The sequence below is a fragment of the Epinephelus moara genome, chromosome 5 (assembly GCF_006386435.1).
Source record: "Epinephelus moara isolate mb chromosome 5, YSFRI_EMoa_1.0, whole genome shotgun sequence".
NCBI lineage: Eukaryota > Metazoa > Chordata > Actinopteri > Perciformes > Serranidae > Epinephelus > Epinephelus moara.
Window position 1 is genome coordinate 9,249,610 of NC_065510.1, and position 18,478 is coordinate 9,268,087.

The 18,478-nt window shown below is 42.1% G+C and overlaps 2 protein-coding genes across 2 annotated transcripts in view; one reads left to right on the forward strand and one right to left on the reverse strand.

Moving 5' to 3' along the window:
* xylt1 (xylosyltransferase I) overlaps positions 1 to 18,472 on the forward strand; it is a 121,829-nt gene extending 103,357 nt beyond the window's left edge. The window contains exons 9-11 of the mRNA XM_050045243.1: positions 31 to 229; positions 10,905 to 11,238; positions 17,522 to 18,472. Of these exons, the coding sequence (XP_049901200.1) occupies positions 31 to 229; positions 10,905 to 11,238; positions 17,522 to 17,844 (856 nt within the window). The 3' untranslated portion in view covers positions 17,845 to 18,472. The remainder of the gene's footprint in view (positions 1 to 30; positions 230 to 10,904; positions 11,239 to 17,521) is intronic.
* Positions 18,195 to 18,478, reverse strand: part of LOC126390660 (GTPase IMAP family member 7-like) — a 1,700-nt gene continuing 1,416 nt past the window's right edge. Inside the window, exon 3 of the mRNA XM_050045060.1 lies at positions 18,195 to 18,290. Coding sequence (XP_049901017.1) covers positions 18,195 to 18,290 — 96 coding nt within the window. The remainder of the gene's footprint in view (positions 18,291 to 18,478) is intronic.

Consider the following 18,478-nt stretch of genomic DNA (forward strand, 5'->3'; position numbering starts at 1 on the left):
TGGATCCTCGCTCTCTCCGTGTTCTGCCAGGTACTTCCCCATGGGCCACCCAGTGTCAGTGCATCTCTACTTCCAGTCAGACCAGTTCCAGGGCTACCTGGTCAAACACCATGCTACCAATCTGGCAACGAGCAAGCTGGAGACCATGGAGACCTGGGTGGCACCCAAGAAGAACTTCAAGCTAACCACCCCTCCCAGCAGCACATTCAGCAGGCTGCAGTTCGCAGAGGTGAGTCATTTTATTGGCCTGAGTGGCGTAGCATTTATTTTTAATTTACATTGAAGTCATTTGTTTGGCACGAGTCAAAAAACAATCAGTCAGCCATTGCCAGTGTCAGGAAATGAGTTCTATTAAAACTCTAAGCACCACCACATAGGAATAACACAGCTCTTCAGCATATAATTAGAGGTGAGACATACAGCTCATTGCCGTGGTGGCCTTATATTCATTGCTATGGCGACCTTGCCAAGGCTCATAGCTGCGCATCTCCACACAATTAAACCGGCGCCTGTAATGGCCTTGTAAAATGTAAATTGATTGAATTCATCCAAGTTTATAGGGATGAGCGCTTCATGTGCTGCTTATTTGTTGCCTCCTAATAGAACTTCTTCTCACCTTCACACTGGAATGCTTCCCTTGATTGTCTTGTTATGTTAATCTGTGTTTCTGTTTACCACAACGCCTGTTTAGGATACAGCAGCTCGGCTGTGATGTGACAGCCACAGAGCGTCGTTTTAAAAAGGCCAAAATTAACTGAGTGAATGTAAATTGACCTTTTCTCTCTGGTTTATCATGCACAGCTTTGTGGGAAGCAGAAATGTCAACAAACTTGTAAATGAATTTGTTCGCTCTTTTTGTGCCGGCAGACCGCACTTGTACACCTGGACACACCTTCACCCTGTTTTACCTCTTGTACTAGTCCCAGCGTTAACTCACAGTAGAGCTCTGATTCTCTGCTGGATCCAACCTGCAGGGTTCGGGCTGGGTCGGGCTGTAATTTCTCATCATTCCCTGGGCTTGAATCAGGCCGGGTTCCCACCAATTTACTGTTGGTGTTTTTTAATGAAACTGGCAGTTCTCGTGTGTAAATGACAGGATTTTTAATGGACTGAATCAAGAGGGAAAGAGAGAGAAAGAGAGGACACTGCGACTGAGAGAGGGAAAGTGGCGGTGGCTGCAAGTGGACTTGGTTGGCTGTGTTTGCTTCTGCCTCCCCAGCAGTGGGAAAGACGTGGTAACATGCAGCGAAGAGCGGTGATCACCGCCTGCATGCCACATCCCGTTGCGCACTCGATGCACTGATAGGTTTGCCAGGTACCAGGAGCTGACGGAGCAGGAGGCAGGGCTGGAACACCTAGTAGAGGTAGAGTAGAGAGCCAGTAGAGGTGGGATGTCTGGGCTTTGCAGTGCGGTTTCTCAGTACCTGTACCTGTTCCTCGCAATAGTGGGGCTGGCTAAGAAGAGGGCCATCAAGAATATCATCAGTGCCGCAAAGAGAGTCACTAGGCAGCTCTGGCTGAGGAGGGCAGCACTGTGGTTAACTGCTGCTGGGATGCAAGCCGGGGACTGATCACCCCTGGCTGGGTCGCCTGGGTGAGGGTGTCTGATGTTTGGAAAGACCCAAAACACCCACTGACCCCGGGATACATCAATGACGATGCATCCCAGCACATGTACAGGATGGATTCTATAAGCAGGTGTAGACTGGTTTCAAGGTTTATCATGATGTGATCATTGACGGTGTACATTTGCTTGTCTACAGTATTGAAAAATATGCTACTGGAAGTTGTAAGTTTCATTTATGATAAAGCATTTGTTCAACCAAAGAAACCCTTCTGTTTTAATCCCTTTAAAGGCAATTGTAATTGATAAGAGTAACAATAATAGTACGATAAGAAGAAGAACAAAAATAGTGTAGTCTCGTCTACCATGATAACTTGAAACCATATTTCCGAACCAGTCTGCATAAGGAAGAAAAGGAAAAGTGGTGCCAGGACACACGTCAGCCCTAAACTTGTAATAAATGTTTTAACAGTAAAAAATACATAAAATTTAATATAATACAGTTTTTTTTCACTACAGATTCAGGTTTTTAACTGGGCCCCGGCCCAAAACTGCTGCTGTGGTTTGGACTCGGTGAGGGCTTGGACAGAAACTGTGCGTGTTCATGTAGGATCAGAGCTCTAACTGAGAGTGATCCAGACGGCCAGTCACCATGCAGGTCCCTCTCACTAAGCCCTGTATGTGTGTCTAGCCTATGAAACCGTGAGTGACAGAGAAGTGATGTGGGCTGTGGCTTTTATCTGTACGCTCAGGCTGAGAAAGCATTCACAGTCTGGCACTGTGCAGTGGCTGTCAGTCAGTCAGTTTGTCCATCTGTCATTCATAACGCGAGCAGAAAGAGCTTGAATAAGACAGCACGGCGTCGCGGCAGTAACTCTGCGCTTTTTGTCAACGTAGCAGATATGACCCATTATACTAAAGCTATATGCCCGAGTTTGCTAGATAAACCATATGGTTGGCTTAACAATGTGTTCCCTGTCCTCCTTTAGATATAAAGGAAGACAGATATGTCTTTCTTTTCACTCCTCTACTGCCGCCTCCCATCTGCCTTTATAGGCCTTTTTACAGCATGATTTAGTGCAGGACTACTTACAGCCCACACAGTTAAAATTAGTATTTCACCTCAAGTCAGATTTGACATTGAGAGGTATATTACTCTTTGTTGGACAAATTTTTTACAGCAGACTGACAGACTTTGACTGATGCTTTAGTCCTTGTTCTTCCACAATGTATGTGCACATGCATATTGTGCTAGAGGATAGATGGGCTGACAAAATGACAGGAACACATTATGATGTAATTGTTACCCAATACAGCAGCTTACAGTTTGGAAGATTATAAAAGACTGGAATCAACATTTGTAGAGCTGCAATGATTAGTCAATTAATTGAGTAGAGGATCGACAGAAAATTAATTAGGAACAGTTTTGATAATTAAATAGTTGTTTCAGTAATTTATTAGAATAAAACAAACGTTTGTAGGTTTCACATTTCTTAGGTGTTTTCTTTGTCATACATGATAATTAACTAAGTAGCTTTTGATTTTTGTACTGTTGGTTGTATAAAACTGTAGACTGTATAAAATAATGAGCGCAGCTACAGTGACATCACCTATTGTTTTATGGACTCCCGTTTTGAAGCCTTGAGTTTGGCATTTTGGCCGTCGCCATCTTGGATTTTTGGAGCCAGAAGTGACCATAATTGGACTTAAGGGTGGAGATAACCCTGACGCTAGCTGCTAGCTTGGTTAGCATGGTGCACTTAGAGTTATGCTAATACTGTTTTTTGGCTATTAAACCATTAAAAGAAAATGTACTTACTGGAAAAACTGAATGTCAACTCTGTAGAAGGTCTTTTAATACAACCAAACACTGAACAAGTCTTTTTAAGGCAGCCAAACTATTACAATTAACGTTTATGAACTAAAAATACACTCAAATAATGACAGCTACGGCTACGCCTATACTCTGCAAATCTGGGGTTTCGCTATGGTTACAAGTAGTGTAGTGGTACTTGATGAAGTGGGCATACAGGTAGATCTGTAGTTGACAGAGGAGAAAGTAGGTATACTCTCCTATGTATTGCAATCGCTTTTTGCTGATAGGTGGGTGTACTGTAAATGGACAGAAGAAGAGGTGGGTATACCCCGTATACCGGTGTATACCCTCCACTAAACCACTGATGGTTACATTACCTAACCAACATCATAGCAGCCATGCCCTTAATTACTCATATTTGTTAAGACTTAACAACATTTAAACAGGCAAGCTATTTAAAAATTCCACCCTCACACAGTTGTAATTAACGGGGAAATTAGCTATAGAAACCAAGACATGGTTTTTTTAACTGCCTGTAAACATGTTTTTTTTTTCTGTTGTAAAGTTAGGCACTTTAACATGGGGTTTATGGGGATTGACTTGCTTCTGGAGCCAGCCTCAAGTGGTCATTTAAGGAACTACTGCACTGGCTTCAATTTTTGGTTTAGGAGGTTCCTACTTGGATTAAACATACCATTTGAAGACAGGACCGACCTTGGGTTCCCGGAAGATTCACAGTACATGTTTCTGACCAATTAATTAAGAAAATAATGGGCAGATTAATCAATGATAAAAATAACAGCTCTAAACATTTGTCTGACATAGTCTCAAAAAAATAACAGTATGAGCTTTTAAAAAGGTATAACAGCACTAATGTGTTGTTCCTGTAATTTTGTCCACCCTGTACACAAAAGCCATACACTGTAAATCATCCCAGGGGCCTGATCCAGTCAGATATGTAATCAATTAATCATTTAATTTACTAATAAATCTGCAAAGTTGGAGCCTAAAAATAAAATTTTCATTTCACATATTTATTTATTTATCAGGCTGAGCCTCAATGTAAATGTTATGCTGTAAACATGATGCACCTGACACACAGATGTCTTTTTCTGAGTCTAAATAAAGGTTGATTTGGAGCACAGACAGTTTGAGGACAGTTTTTGTATTTATCTTCTTTTCATGAACATGGAATTAAATACTTCTTCCTTTTTCATCTGCAAGGAGAAATTTGCTGTTTGGAAGTTATAATTTCAAAGGCTAGGACAGGCTAGCTGCTTCCTTCTTGTTTCCAGTCTTTATGCTAAGCTAAGCTAACCAGCTGCTGGCTTCATATCTATTCTACAGACCTAAAGTGGTACAGATCTCCTCATCTGACTCTTGAAAAAAAAAAAAAAGTGCATAAGCACATTTCCCAAAATGTCAAACTAGTCGTTTAAGTCTTGTTTGATGCATCTTGCTCACTCTACAGTGTGTCTTTATTAGCAAGCGTCTAGCCATCTTACCCACAGTCCCTCAGTAGTGTAAACGTGTCCCGGGGGAGTTCTCTGCTGCTGCTGGTAAGCACCTGTGTTTGATTACCCTCACAAAAAGTGCCACTAATAAGCCTCTGAATGGGGCCTCGAGGGGCATTGATGCCCCATGGTTTTAAACAGGACCAGATGTAGTCTGGGACTGACCATGTCACTGCCTGATTAAATTGACCTGTCTTGTTTAATGGAGCCGTGGGCGCCAGCAAGCCGGCAACGTGGTGAAAAGGTCTGCAGGGTAGCCAGGTCAGGAGGAAGAAATGGAATAGAAGTGGATGATGACATGGGAGCATTTTATGCTTTCTTTTGAATCTGGCAGGGAATTGAGCAGAAGATGAAAAAAGCAATGAAGGATATGAAGAGATAAGTAAAATGTATAACGTCTGAGTCATTATCAGATGTGTGTTTTTCCCTCTGAGTGAATGTGGGTTAAATCTCCCTAAATTAACAGTGGTTGTCAGTAATTGCTGGTTATGAACGGAAAGTCTGAGTAATTGGTTTAAGTGAGTAAACAGTGTGAGTAAACAGAGATGGGAGTCGCTGAAAAAAGGGGGTAGAGGTCACAATAAGGTTGCCAGATCAGCATTAGTTCCTCAAAAGCATGTTCTTCTAAGTATAGCTGTGAGCGAAAGAAGGTCATAAGCCTCCAACTTGGTGAGCGGTTGTGAGGCTTGATTGGGTATTGGTCTTAAGCCAAAGCTTATTGGGTGGAAGCAGCAAGGGACAGGTTGAGTGTGGAGGTCATCGTAAGCTGGAGGCTGAAATGGGCCACAAGTTAATCCCTGTTTGACCCACTGTCGTACTGGAAGAAAGGATTGCTTGCTACTGGTGGCTTTGTGTATTAGCTGCAGATATATGCCCTGAAGAGAGCGATACCTCAGTCACAGAAAATAATAACTGCAACATTCAAAGGAACAGTGTGTAAGATTTAGGGGGATTTAGTGGCAGCTAGCGGTGAGGATTGCAGAATGCAACCAGCTGAAACTTTTCCCGGCTAGAATTCCTTCAGTGTTCGGTAACCAGGAGCCGAATTATCTTCAGAGGTCTCGTTCTCCCCAAAACAAATAGACTGGATGATTAGAACTGGTAAAAAAAAAAAAAAAAAACACTGAATGAAGCAGCTTAAAGTTACAAATCAATGTTTCTTCAGCACTGTTTAGCATGTTGGACACGGGCCACTACTAAGGACCTGCTAATGTGTGCCCACCTTTTTTCTCTGATAACTTAAAGGTAGGATCTGGAGGATTTTCAAACAAAACAAAATATAGACATGTACAAATGAAATCCTGCTTAATCATCACCTATGGGCTTCTACTCATGTGTGGTGGTGACTCTGTTTGCAGAGCTCCTGCCCTTTAACTGTATTTTGATGTTTTTGTGAGCTCGGACCGCTTCTGGGCGGAGATTTCCCCAGCCAATGAGAGAGCGCAGGTGCTGTGCCCGGGCGTGTCCGAGCATGTCCGAGCGTGCACCAGCGCGAGCCTTGCCTGAACCTCTTCTGTGAAGCTTTCTTCCGTACCTCCGGGCTCCGTACACCCGGGAGAGTTGAGCCTGATAGGAGGGGCCGAATTTGAATGTGTGTTTACAAACAGCAACTGGAAAATCCTCCAGACCCTACCTTTAACATCCAGACGCTCAGGAGGATTTTAGCAGGAGTGGAATTATCCGCAGACGTCCCTTCCTCCACTAAACAAACAGACCCAGTGATTTAGAACGACACGAACACTGAGTAAAGTAAAACTATGTTCTTCCTACCTAGAGCCAGTGTTTGGTTTGTCTGTTCTGGGCTACTGTAGAAACATGGTGGTGCAACATGGCCATCTCCATAGATGAGGACCCGCTCCCTATGTAGATATAAACTGTTCATTCTGAGGTCACGAAAACACCACAATTTTAATTTAAGGTTAACATACTCACCATGTTATATTCCATTTCTGCAAGTATATCCCCTTAAATCCTACACACTGCACCTTTGAGGCGATAAACTTTGCAAATGCTGTTTAAATGTTTCTACAAACTTCAGCTAATGTGAAAACAATGCTGTGTAGCTGCGTGGGCATTAGGACCTCGAGCTCTATGCATAGAAGCACAATAGGTCAATATGTAGTACTATGTGTTTTACAATTTGGTCGGAATTGCCTGTGTGCGCATTATAATCCATATGTATGTGTTGGTGCAGACGGTGAGGAGGCACTCGTCTGGCCTCAAAACTGCTCGAAAAAGTGGAAATGCAGTTGATGTTTGTTGCTAAATAAACTATGGGCAAGAACCAGAAGCAACTCTCGGGGGTCCCCTCCTTCCCACAGCATGTGAATCTTGTCCGGATCTCCCTCTCACAAGTTTAACTTTACTCTGCCTTCTGCAGGCACACTCCCAGTGGGTTACAGTGAGATTCCTCTGTCAATAATCCCTTCATTTCTTTCTGGGGCTCCGAACGAGAGTGCTGCCAATCAATTGGGGATGTAGAGTGTGCCAGCTAGTCAGCCTTGAATAAAGTAATGAGCTACAGAGGTGCCAGACAAGAGAGTTGATTCGTTATTTAAAGAGAAATAGAACCAAGGTCCAAGGGGCAGAAATGGCAGAGGTCAGTCCAATAATTGAGATGAAAGTGAGGTGTCTTTTCCAGATGGCCAAGACACACACACACACACACACACACACACACACACACACACTGTCTAATTTATGCAAGTAATGTCTATTTATACTGTTACACTGCAATCTGAATTCTCAAAGGATGTAATACAGAGTCAGTTCCAGTCAGTCATTGATCGTCCAGCAGGGTGAGGCTGTGTTAATCAGCCACCATTGTAAGGATGAGCGCTTCCTAAAGCCGCCATCCCTCTCACATTTCTGCCAACACCCCGGACATCTTTCACTCTCTGTGCATGTGTGTGTGCGTGCATGTGTGTGTTGCCTCCCTCTCCATCACCCCTCGTCCCCATCAATCTCTATGGCTCCACGTCTCTCATTTTGCATACCACACAGTTTCGCAATCTCCGCAGTCCAACACACACACACACACACACACACACACACACAGATCACGCCTCTTCAGTTACAGTCCTGACCGCAGTGAAGACATTAAAGGCAATTAGCTGTGCTTATGTATTCATCATGTTCTTTTAATGTGCTCTTCTTCCTCCTCTGCTCTTTTTTTTGCCTTACTTCATTTCAGTTCGAGAGGAGAGTCTTCACAGAGTAAAAGAATCTTGTGAAATCATAAGTTCAAAAGACATGGCCAATAAATTCTCAGTCAAACAAATAAACATGTGTATGCTAAATGTTAATTATGTAAGCTTACAGGACGTAATAATCTTAAATTGGCTCAATGTTCCACTGGCAGTCCTCCAGTGTGTGGCAGGCTGGCAGCTAGTTCCGTGTTCTGCAGCCAGAGGCACTGTACGTCTCATAATTCACCAGAGATATATTTGACTTTGGTATTATCTGTTACATTTTTATATTCTGTTTATTTGTCTCAAAATTGTCACAGGGGATGCAGCATACTCCGTCTTTGTTCAAGCACTAAATCCATTTTTTTATGGAAGTTTGCTCCCTTGACTCGTTTTTTTCTCTCAAAAGATTGTTTCTGCATATAATGTCAGTATGTACAGTGTCTTCTTCTGCTGGGTTTTTTGGCTGGACAGCAGCATGTGAAGCCAGATCTAAAAATGAGAAAGTTTAATGAGTGAGTGAGTGACACAGTAATGAAGTTACACTATTGTTCAGAGTGACTGATGGCGTAGTAGTTTGTGTTGCTGTTTCAAGATAAATAGGCACTGATATTCCTGTATCACTCTGTTCCTCATTTTCTGTCACCAGTGTAGCATGGTAGCGTGGTGGGATTTGCAACCTAACTAGCAGCTACATGAGTAAAATTAAAGAACTTAATGCTTCATCTACACGCTGTTGTGACTAGGGTTGGGTAACAGCTACTTTAAAGCATGGATGCACAATATTGAGTTTTTTGTCGATATCAATATGCCGATATGTAGTAACTTATTTAGGCGATAACTGATACCGATATCGATATATCCACTTTTTTCCCTTCTTAATTTTAGTGATCATCAAGTCTCCTTGGTAGTGGAATTAACATCATATTATGAATGCATACTCTTATCGTGACCGCCCACCAGCAGATGGAGACATGAAATAGAATGCTTTTCAATGTATGTAATATTCATTCATTGTGCAAAATAAGAAAAAGCACGTTGGCCGATTCTGATTGTTTATTTTAAAGCTAATATCAGCATACACAGATGACATACCGATATAATCGTGCATTCCGACTTTGAAGGATACCAACCAAATTAAATCAGTACTACTGGTTACTAATTCATGTCAAATGAATCGTGCCAAATTTCCAAACGTAAGAGCGCACCTGTGTGAGAACGCTGGGTTTAGACAGGAGTCGGAAGCATCGGAAAGCGCCCCGATGCTCAAAGGCCACTTGCAGAAATGCATGGGGAGCTTTGTGGTGGAGACAATGCAGCTCCGCGAAGCCACTGAGTTGGGAAAGGAGGTGGAAGTCAAGTCAGGTTCAGGGACCTGAAATTAATGCTGCAGCACCAGTAGTTTTTGTCTATCTGGTCTATTTTCTTTTCTGTTTGATTTCAAAGATATCATGGTATCGCTGTTGTTTGTGATTTTGTTTTTTAAATTACTTTGGATACTTATTCCACATATTTGTCAGTGACTTTGACAGAGACGTAGCTGTATGTGTGATTAGAAACAAGCAGAGAAGCAGTGTCACCTGTTGACTGTAGCTTGGTCAGAACAAGTAAGTTACCAGAAAAGGGTATTGTTGGGTACCGGTACCAAATTCGAGGTGCCAGCACCGGTGCCTGTAACGGTTTGACTGTGAACGGTACCCAACCCTACATGTTGCAGCATAGCAAAGCACATTTCTATCGTCAGATGAGTTGCAATTGTGTTTGGCTTATTTTCTAAAACCAGTTTTACATTAGCATAAAAGCATGGTGGAATTATCAGGCTAGCAAGCCAGCTGCAGTCGCAATGGCAGTTTGGGATGGAGGAAAGATCACATCATCAATTTATTTAAGGAACAGACGTGTCTGAATGAAGCCTTAAAATTTAGGAGTGACGTTATTGTATATAATATGAGTTACAATGTGAGAACAGGTGCCACCACCGTTAAGAGGAGAAAGTGGAAATAAGACTTTTGAACAGATGCTGCTGCCTTAGTAAGTACCTGTAACTAGAGATCAGCCATTGAGTCAGTTTGGCCAATTAATCATCACAGATAAGATGTTTTCCAAAACGTGAGCTGGAGCTCAACAGCGGGGGAAAAACTAGCTACAAACACAGTCCAGCCATATAGTAGGCTTTGACCTAGTCTTGTTCACTAATGTCAGGTTGTAATCCCTTTTTTCACAGTAGTTTATGTTTAGGACAAATACTGCTCACACTGGTTCTGCTGTTCATTGCCTCTTCTCTCTTTCCATCTCTGAAATCTGTTCAGAGAGCAAACCAGCGTGCATTTGATCTTTGCCCCAAGGGGATATGGTTGGGATCTAGTCATACACCTTCCTCAGCCTGCCTCTCATGTTCCTTGTCAAAGATATACTCAGGCATACAGTGCCAGAGACTGTGGACAAATAGACTCAAACATGAAGGACGAAACAATCAGGCTCGTCAGCTTCTGCATTGTAACATTATACAGTGGCTATGTGGAAGGTTGAGCTGGAGTGTGCTGCCGTTTGATGAAAAATGCATACTGAAGATTATTTCCCATGATGATTCAGTGCAGATATTGGTTATCTTGATAGTCAAATGGTGCTGCATGCACAGAGTGTGTTATTTATTTATGTTCACTCCATGCAGCAGTCGCAGGAGTGAATTTATATACCCCCATCTCTTGTGCTTTTTGCTGTTGCTTCTCTCCTTGTCTTTCCTCTTACCTCATTCTGTCACTCACTCTTGTCTTTTTGTTTTCTCTCCCTCTCATTTCCTTATTCTCCTCTTCCACTGTCAGATCGGCACTGAGTGGGATGCCAAAGAACGTATGTTCAGGAACTTTGGCGGCCTGATGGGCCCAATGGACGAGACAGTAGGCATGCAAAAGTGGAGCAAGGGTCCCAACGTCACCGTCACAGTCGTGTGGATCGACCCCACCAATGTCATCGCAGCCACCTACGACATTCTGATCGATGCCAGCGCCGAGTTCACCCACTACCGCCCACCGCTCAACCAGCCTCTGCGGCCTGGAGTGTGGAGCGTTCGCATCCTGCATCACTGGAGTCCTGTGGCTGAGATGCGATTCCTTATCGCCCCATTGGCCTATAACAAGCACCAGCCCATACGACAAGGTGAGTGAGATTTAAACAGCCTTTCATGAGGCTTATTTTCTAACTAGCACTCACCATTTGTTTCAGCTTCATCATAACACAAAATTACTATTGATTATGTTATTTGTACAAATAGCCTTCGTAATCTTATTGCACTCCTGTGCTGTTCCTCAACAGATAATCATTCATCAAAAAAGTACTTAAGATGTTAGACTGAATGCCAAACATTTCACTACATATCTAGTTAAGGTGGAAGCTCCACACTGCCTGGGTGAAATAAGAGCGGCACGGTGCAATCCAACACAACAGCCCTGCAATAAAACCTGTGTTTGTGAAGCTTATGACTCTTTGTTGACACCATGTCACAGAGGAGATGATTGGTAATTTTTGAGGCTGTATTTTGTGGTTTTTGTATTATTTTACTGTGAAGTGTAGCCAGAGGTGGAAAGTAGCTAAGTGCATTTACTCCAGTACTGTAAAGATGTTGAGGTTTTTGTCCTTTAGTGAGCATTTTTCATTTTATACTGTTTTATACAAAACATAAGATCACCTTTTAAAATGTGATCCAGACTTACCAACATTGTAAAAAGCAGGAAAAAAACAGCTAATACAGTTAAATGCTGCTACACATTTATGCATCAATAATAATAATCCAACCTTCTGTGACATTCTGCATCATCAGTCTTTCACTTAAATATTTTCATTGTATGATACTTACTACTTCTGCTACTCTGCATTTTAAAGGGAGATAAAATATTATATTTTGTACTCCACTACATTTTATAGTTATAGTTATAGTTACTCCATCTTACTATATAATGACGAAAACTCTGTCTGTCTGCGGGTGTCTCTGTTACACGTTTTTCTCCTCACTGACTTGGTCAATCCATGTGAAATTTGGCACAGTGGTAGCGGGTCATGGGAGGATGCGAATGAAGCAATATTACATCAGTTGGCCAAAGGGGGGCGCTATAGCAACCGATTGAAATTGCAAACTTTGAATGGGCATATCTCATGCCCTGTATTTCGTAGAAACATGAAATTTTGCACAGAGATGCCTCTCCTCATGAGGAACACATTTGCCTCAAGAACCCATAACTTCCGGTTATATAGATTTTCCGCCATTTTGAATTTTTTGAAAAACTCTTAAAATCAATCTCTTCCTAGGAAGTTTGACCGATTTGGATGAAACTGGGTGAACATAATCTAGGGACCAATATCTAAAGTTCCCTCTTGGCAAAAGTTGGAAAACTTACTAAAACTGAGCTTCTATAAGGCAATCAATATTGCAGAGGGCGTGGCTCATCACATAAAGGTGTATAACATCTCAAGGGTTTCACCCATCACCACGCAACTTTGTAGGCATATGACCACACATAATCTGAGGGGACCCCTCCATTATTTACCCCATCAAACAAAATGGGGGAGCTGGAGAGCTAATTTCTTATCTAGGCCTAACCGCCATATCGATTTTTACTAAACTTGGTAGATATGTAGAACAGGACGCCTCAAGGTGACTGGAGAAATTTAACTCTAATTGGCAACTGGGTGGCACTATAACAACAGAAAAATGCTTAAAAATAGCTAAAATGCGACCGATCGCTGTGGCGTCCCCTGTGGACCAATGTTGTTGTTTTTTTCTAATTTTTGGTATGACTAAGTCATGGTATGATATGCTGTACTCTATGGGTATGGACTAGTAGATTAAGATTTTACATAATCCACACACAGCAAAAATCTCCATGTTCTCCAGGTAATTTTTGTCCTATTGAAATCTAAGTTACTTTTTGTCTTAAAACATTAACAAAAAGTTAAAAAACAAACAAAAATAAACCTGTTTCAACATGTTTTAACAGCACTGGTTTAATCATTTACTTGATTCTAGAGCAATGGCCTCCTTTATTTTCCTCTGTCTTCCATCAAAATTTTCAGACATTTATTTCTAGAACATTTTTGAAATAAGTAGATTTCTGTTGGACACAAATAGGAAGTAACAAACTAGACTGACGGATCTTTTCACAAATGTCTCGATTTTTGTAAAACACAATATGACCATAACATTATTTAAAGTAGTTACAGTTAAAGTACAATTATACTATGAAAGGGGCCACTCTGGAGAATGACTGCTCCTAATATTTATGGTTCATTTTGATAATACTTGCTTACTTTTTAATATATTGCAATATATCACAATATATTTTATCATAATAATCAGCGTATCGCAGTATATTTAAAATCGCAATAATATTGTATCGTGAATTAAGTATCGTGATAATATTGTATCATGGATCCTCTGGTGATCTGGTGATTCCCACCCCCACAAATAAGACTTCACAAATTGTTAGCATTCAATCCACAACAGTCTGAACACACTCAGCCTTACAAAGGAACTATCTGTTTTAAGTTATTGCAGAGTTCAGGCCACTACATGTGTACTAGTATTTATAAAAAAAACTCATGATTGACAGGCTTAATTTAGCTTCGAATCACAACAGGTTCCTTCCTTTATCTACTAGTAGTCCATATACAGGATTTCGAACATGAAAATACAGAGTTTGAGTACACATAGTAGTTATGTTTGGCAGACAAATTCTATATTCAGTGTACATTTTTGGTCTTTTCTTTTCAGCTGACACAAATAAAGTGTAACAGAGTAGCTCTGTATTCACTGTGAAATAACGATTGCTGGTTTAGGTGCTCCGAAATGTCTGCACACACACACACTCACTCACACACACAGAGCTTTGTATTTGCAGTGATGCCCTTTCTAATCAAGCCTCTGGGCCTCTGCAGACCCTGGTTGTTTGTCATCAAGTCACCCTTAATAACCCAGCGAGCTGCTCATACACACTAAACAGAGTGTTAAACAACAGCACGCTTAGCCCTCCAAAAACAATGACACAATTAAATCAATCAGCCAGCATGGATAAGGGGCAAGACTCCATTGTTGTAGTCCGTAAGCAGTCAGTTTGCTCTGAAATCACATGAGAGTTGAGACGCAAGCTTCGGCTTAATCGTGTCTTTCTTCATTTAATAATCTCACTGAGCCGTTTTTAATGATGAAGGAAACAACAAATAAAGTTACAGCTTTTGTGTACGACCTGAGTCTCAGCGGGGCCGTGGGAGGACTGTTATACGACAGTGTGAGTTAAATATTCATCTCTGAGTTACGGCTGTTTAGCTTCATTTGCATTACGCATTTATGCTCTGGCTTGCTATTAGTGTTTGGGTGGAGAAATTCACCTGGTGCTAATTTAACTGTGTGTTAACATGACATGTTGTTCTGTTATCAGCTGTCTTCCCCACAGTGCTGTTCAGCTAGCTCAGTTATAAGATTAGTTGTGTCATAGTGTCATAAAGTAGTACAATTCAGACTCCAACCCAAAATGACCATAAAGTTGAATCAGCAACTCTCTGAAACAGTTTTGACAAACCTGACCATTATAACCCCCAGGAAGATAGAATTTATTGCGGGAGGTGAAAGCAGTGCTCTCACTCTACTTAATGCAGGCATGTCCAAAGTGTGGCCCGGGGACTAAGTGCGGCCCTCTGACAGAATTTAAATGGCCTGCGGCTTGTCTTTCAAGATATTGAGCATAGCGTCAGTTCATGCAGGACACAATGTCAAGCTCTGCTCACATCCTAGCTACATCAGCTGATCTCAAGCAGCCCAACCAACTGATGGAGCAGCTGATTGATCACATGATTCCTTTCTATGTAACCCACTGGCAAATCTCATTCAGGGCGTCCTATTTAAACTGCTCTGGCCTGCCTACTGTTGCTGCTTCCTCTGCAAGCTGCTTTGCAACCTGCCTCCACCCCAGCTCCTCCTTTTTATGCTGTCTGACTTATCAGTGTCATTTCTGTTTGTCACTGATGCTGCTCTGTTCTGTTCCCGGGGGGTCTTTGCTGCTGCTCTCCCTGCCTTAGGTTGTCCATGTAGGCGCATGGAAGGGCAGGGAGTTGTGCTTTCTCTGCCTCAGGCTTTTTCCATTTGCACATGGAAGGGCAGAGAGGTGTGCTCTCTTTGCCTTAGGCTTTCCACGTAGGCGTGTGGAAGAGGCTTTCTGCAGAGGCTAGGCCAAATATAATACTACAAATGGAAATAAAGTTTTCTTTGACTAAAGTGTTTCTGACTGAAATACTATACGCGGCCCGACATATTGTTGGTTAAATTAAGCAAGATCACTTTTCATTTTTTCTGTTTTTTCCACTCATGGCAAGACTATCAAACAGTCGGTAGACATGCACCAAGTAGGAACTATGCAGGCAGAACCAGTGCACTTTCATTAAGGTATGATAAATAAGCAAACAAATAAAGAAAGGAGCATGAAGTTGACAGAGAGGGCCACCGCTTACAGGAGTCATGGAAAGTTGAATACTTTTTTAATGAAAGATGAAACAGTTGCAGTTTTCTCATTTGATTTTTTTTAAGTAACCCGTATCATGTGAGAAGTAGCTGGCCCCAAGGTTCTTTCACATTATTTAATCTGGCCCCCATTCAAAAACAACTTCTCCTGATTTAAAGGAACTTTAATTAGCGTTAATGTTTCCATTAACATCACCAACCAGGCCCCCAGGAACGCTGCTCAGCAGTGCTTCCAATTTTTCCCAGTGGCCACTCGAGGTATTGCAGCAAAAAAATCCTCTGTGGCCCAAAAAGCATTTTCCCCATAGACCACCATTATAAAGGAGACATTTGTGAAACTGTAAACAATACACCTCGAACTGCAAACAAGGTCACTTATGACTGCCGTGAAAGCTTCTAAATCAAAATCTTCACAACTGCACTTTGCAGCAGGAATATGAGCCAAAATAAGGGAATATTTATTATATAACATCGGCAAATGATAACACGTTTCCCTGACGTTAGCATGTAGCTACGTGTAGCAGTGTATGTAATGTAAACACTTGCAGTAGCGTGCCTGAAGCAGATGACCATATAATGAAATCCGTCATGAGCTGACGTCATCTTGTCTGGAAAAAACAAGTATTGAGAATGATCTAAAGCCTGCGGTTTTTGCTCAGAAGAATTACATATGTTTAGCTCATTATTTGATACTTTGGCCACATTTAATATGAACATCCGACATTGTAAAATTACATATATATGACAGAAAATGAGGAAAAGCATTATAGGTCTGCTTTAACTGATCACAGTAAAACATATATAGGCCTGTTTTACACACTTAAAGCGAGAGTGTGTAAGTTGAATTTAGAAAAAACACAATCTTGCCCTTGTTAGTGAAAAGCTAATTCATAAGCAATAAAATGCTCATTTATTAGATTCAGCACACCTAAGAATATTCCTGCTACAGCCTTACTTAATCTGCTGTGACCAGTAGCTTATGATGGCTAATGTGTGCTACTGTTACTCTAGATTTTATAATATAACAGGTAACCATTTTAAATGTTTTATCAGGAAGTAAAATACAGCAGTTCCCTCCAGAATATAATATTATATAGTTATTACTTTTTTGCATTTAAGTAGAGTTTATAGTCCTCATGTAATAATTGTGTGTATGCTTGACTACTGTGTTGTAATATGTGCTTTCGTCTTCGCTCTTCCATCCACCCTCCTTTAATTTACTGCCATGTCTGGCACCAGGTTTCCCTCCTACATGCAGTGCCAGTAAAACTTTATGACGTGGCCTTCCACCCGCATTGGCAGACGCATGCTCACACACACATGCACAACCACACATTCTTATACACAAACACAGAACTCTACACAGATGCACTTCATAACACACTCCGCTACCACAAACCTAGCTGGCATGCTACAGACATCGCCTTGCCTGGCGGAGCACCTCATGTCTGACTGCATCTTTTCTGTCACCAGTGCATGAAAAGCACTGATGTCTGCTCAGCCATGCTGAGAGAGGATGGCTAGCGCCCCAGTTAGAGTACCAGTGAGGAATTTACAGCTTCAGTGGAGCTCAGGGTGGAGAGAGTGTTTTAAGGGGAAGTTGTGTCTACGCTTTCTGTCTTCCTGCTGGGCTTGACCGTCATGGGAAGAAAGAATGAGGGCGCGTCTGACCGTTTCCATAAAGTCAGCATTGCAGTGGCTTCACACACCACATCAAAGAATGGGATTTAGGTAGTCCAGTCGTAAAAAATCAATCCAAGCAAATTAGCAAACAGTTTGAGCTTTTCAGATAATGATAAAGCAAATCACGTTCTCTGCTTTGATATTTTACCATTCATGTCTCATTTTTTCCTCCCTTCCCCTTCCTACAATCCCCTCTCTCTGTCTGACCACTGATTATCAACTCTCTTTTTCTTCCTTCCCACGTCTCTCCAGAGGATACTCTGAAGCTTCACAACGGGCCAGCAAAGAACAGCTACATGGAGCAGAGTTTCCACGGCCTCAACCCGGTGCTCAACATCCCTGTCAGCCTGGGCTACGTGGAGCAGGCCAAGAGGAACGCGGCCCTGACCGGCCCGGAGCTCGAGCACTGGTTAGACAGCCTGACGGGCGAATTGTGGGAGGCGGCTGACATCTGCGCCGTGGGCCCAACCGCCTGCCCCGTCATGCAGGCCTGCCCCAAGAACCCTTGGAGCTCCCTGAGCCCAGACCCCAAATCTCAGCTGGGAACACCACGCGCAGATGGGCGCATCAGGTAGCAGCAAGGCCTCCAGCTGGACAGGAGGCCGCGGCACAGGAGATTCACTGTTTATTTTTATTTATTTAAGGGGTTTGTTGCAGGTGGGGGAAATGTTCTTCCTCTGTCTCGGGAGAAGAAGGAAACAAAAGAAAGATTGGATTTCTTTTGGAGGTTGGTGAGGGTGTCTGGACGGAGAGCGAGGAGAATGATTTTCAGATCCTCCCACGGGGTTCCTCCTTTTAGGGGATTATGCTGGCTTTGCTATTTCAGTTTCTCAGTGTATTTATTTTTCTTCTCATGGCTGAGTTTTACTGTGATCAAACGTTGCAATTTTCGAGCATTTATTTTGCTGCTGAATGAATTATGAAGTCAGCTTTTAAACCCCTGCGCGGGGGCACGGTGGTCATGTGAGTGTGGATTGTCGACACTGGTAGCAGACGAAATTCTGCTGCAAAAAGGCCTTAGCTGTAAGACAGACATGAGGAGGTCGTCTGGTACTGAGTTAAATGTGCCTCCTTACGTGTGTGTCAACTAAATGAGACATCTGAGTGTTCAGATTCACCCAAACAGTTTAAAAAAAAAAAGATTATTTTGATACGACTCAAATGCAGCACCATTAAAATCAAACTTCCCGTTCATGGAGAAACTTTGAG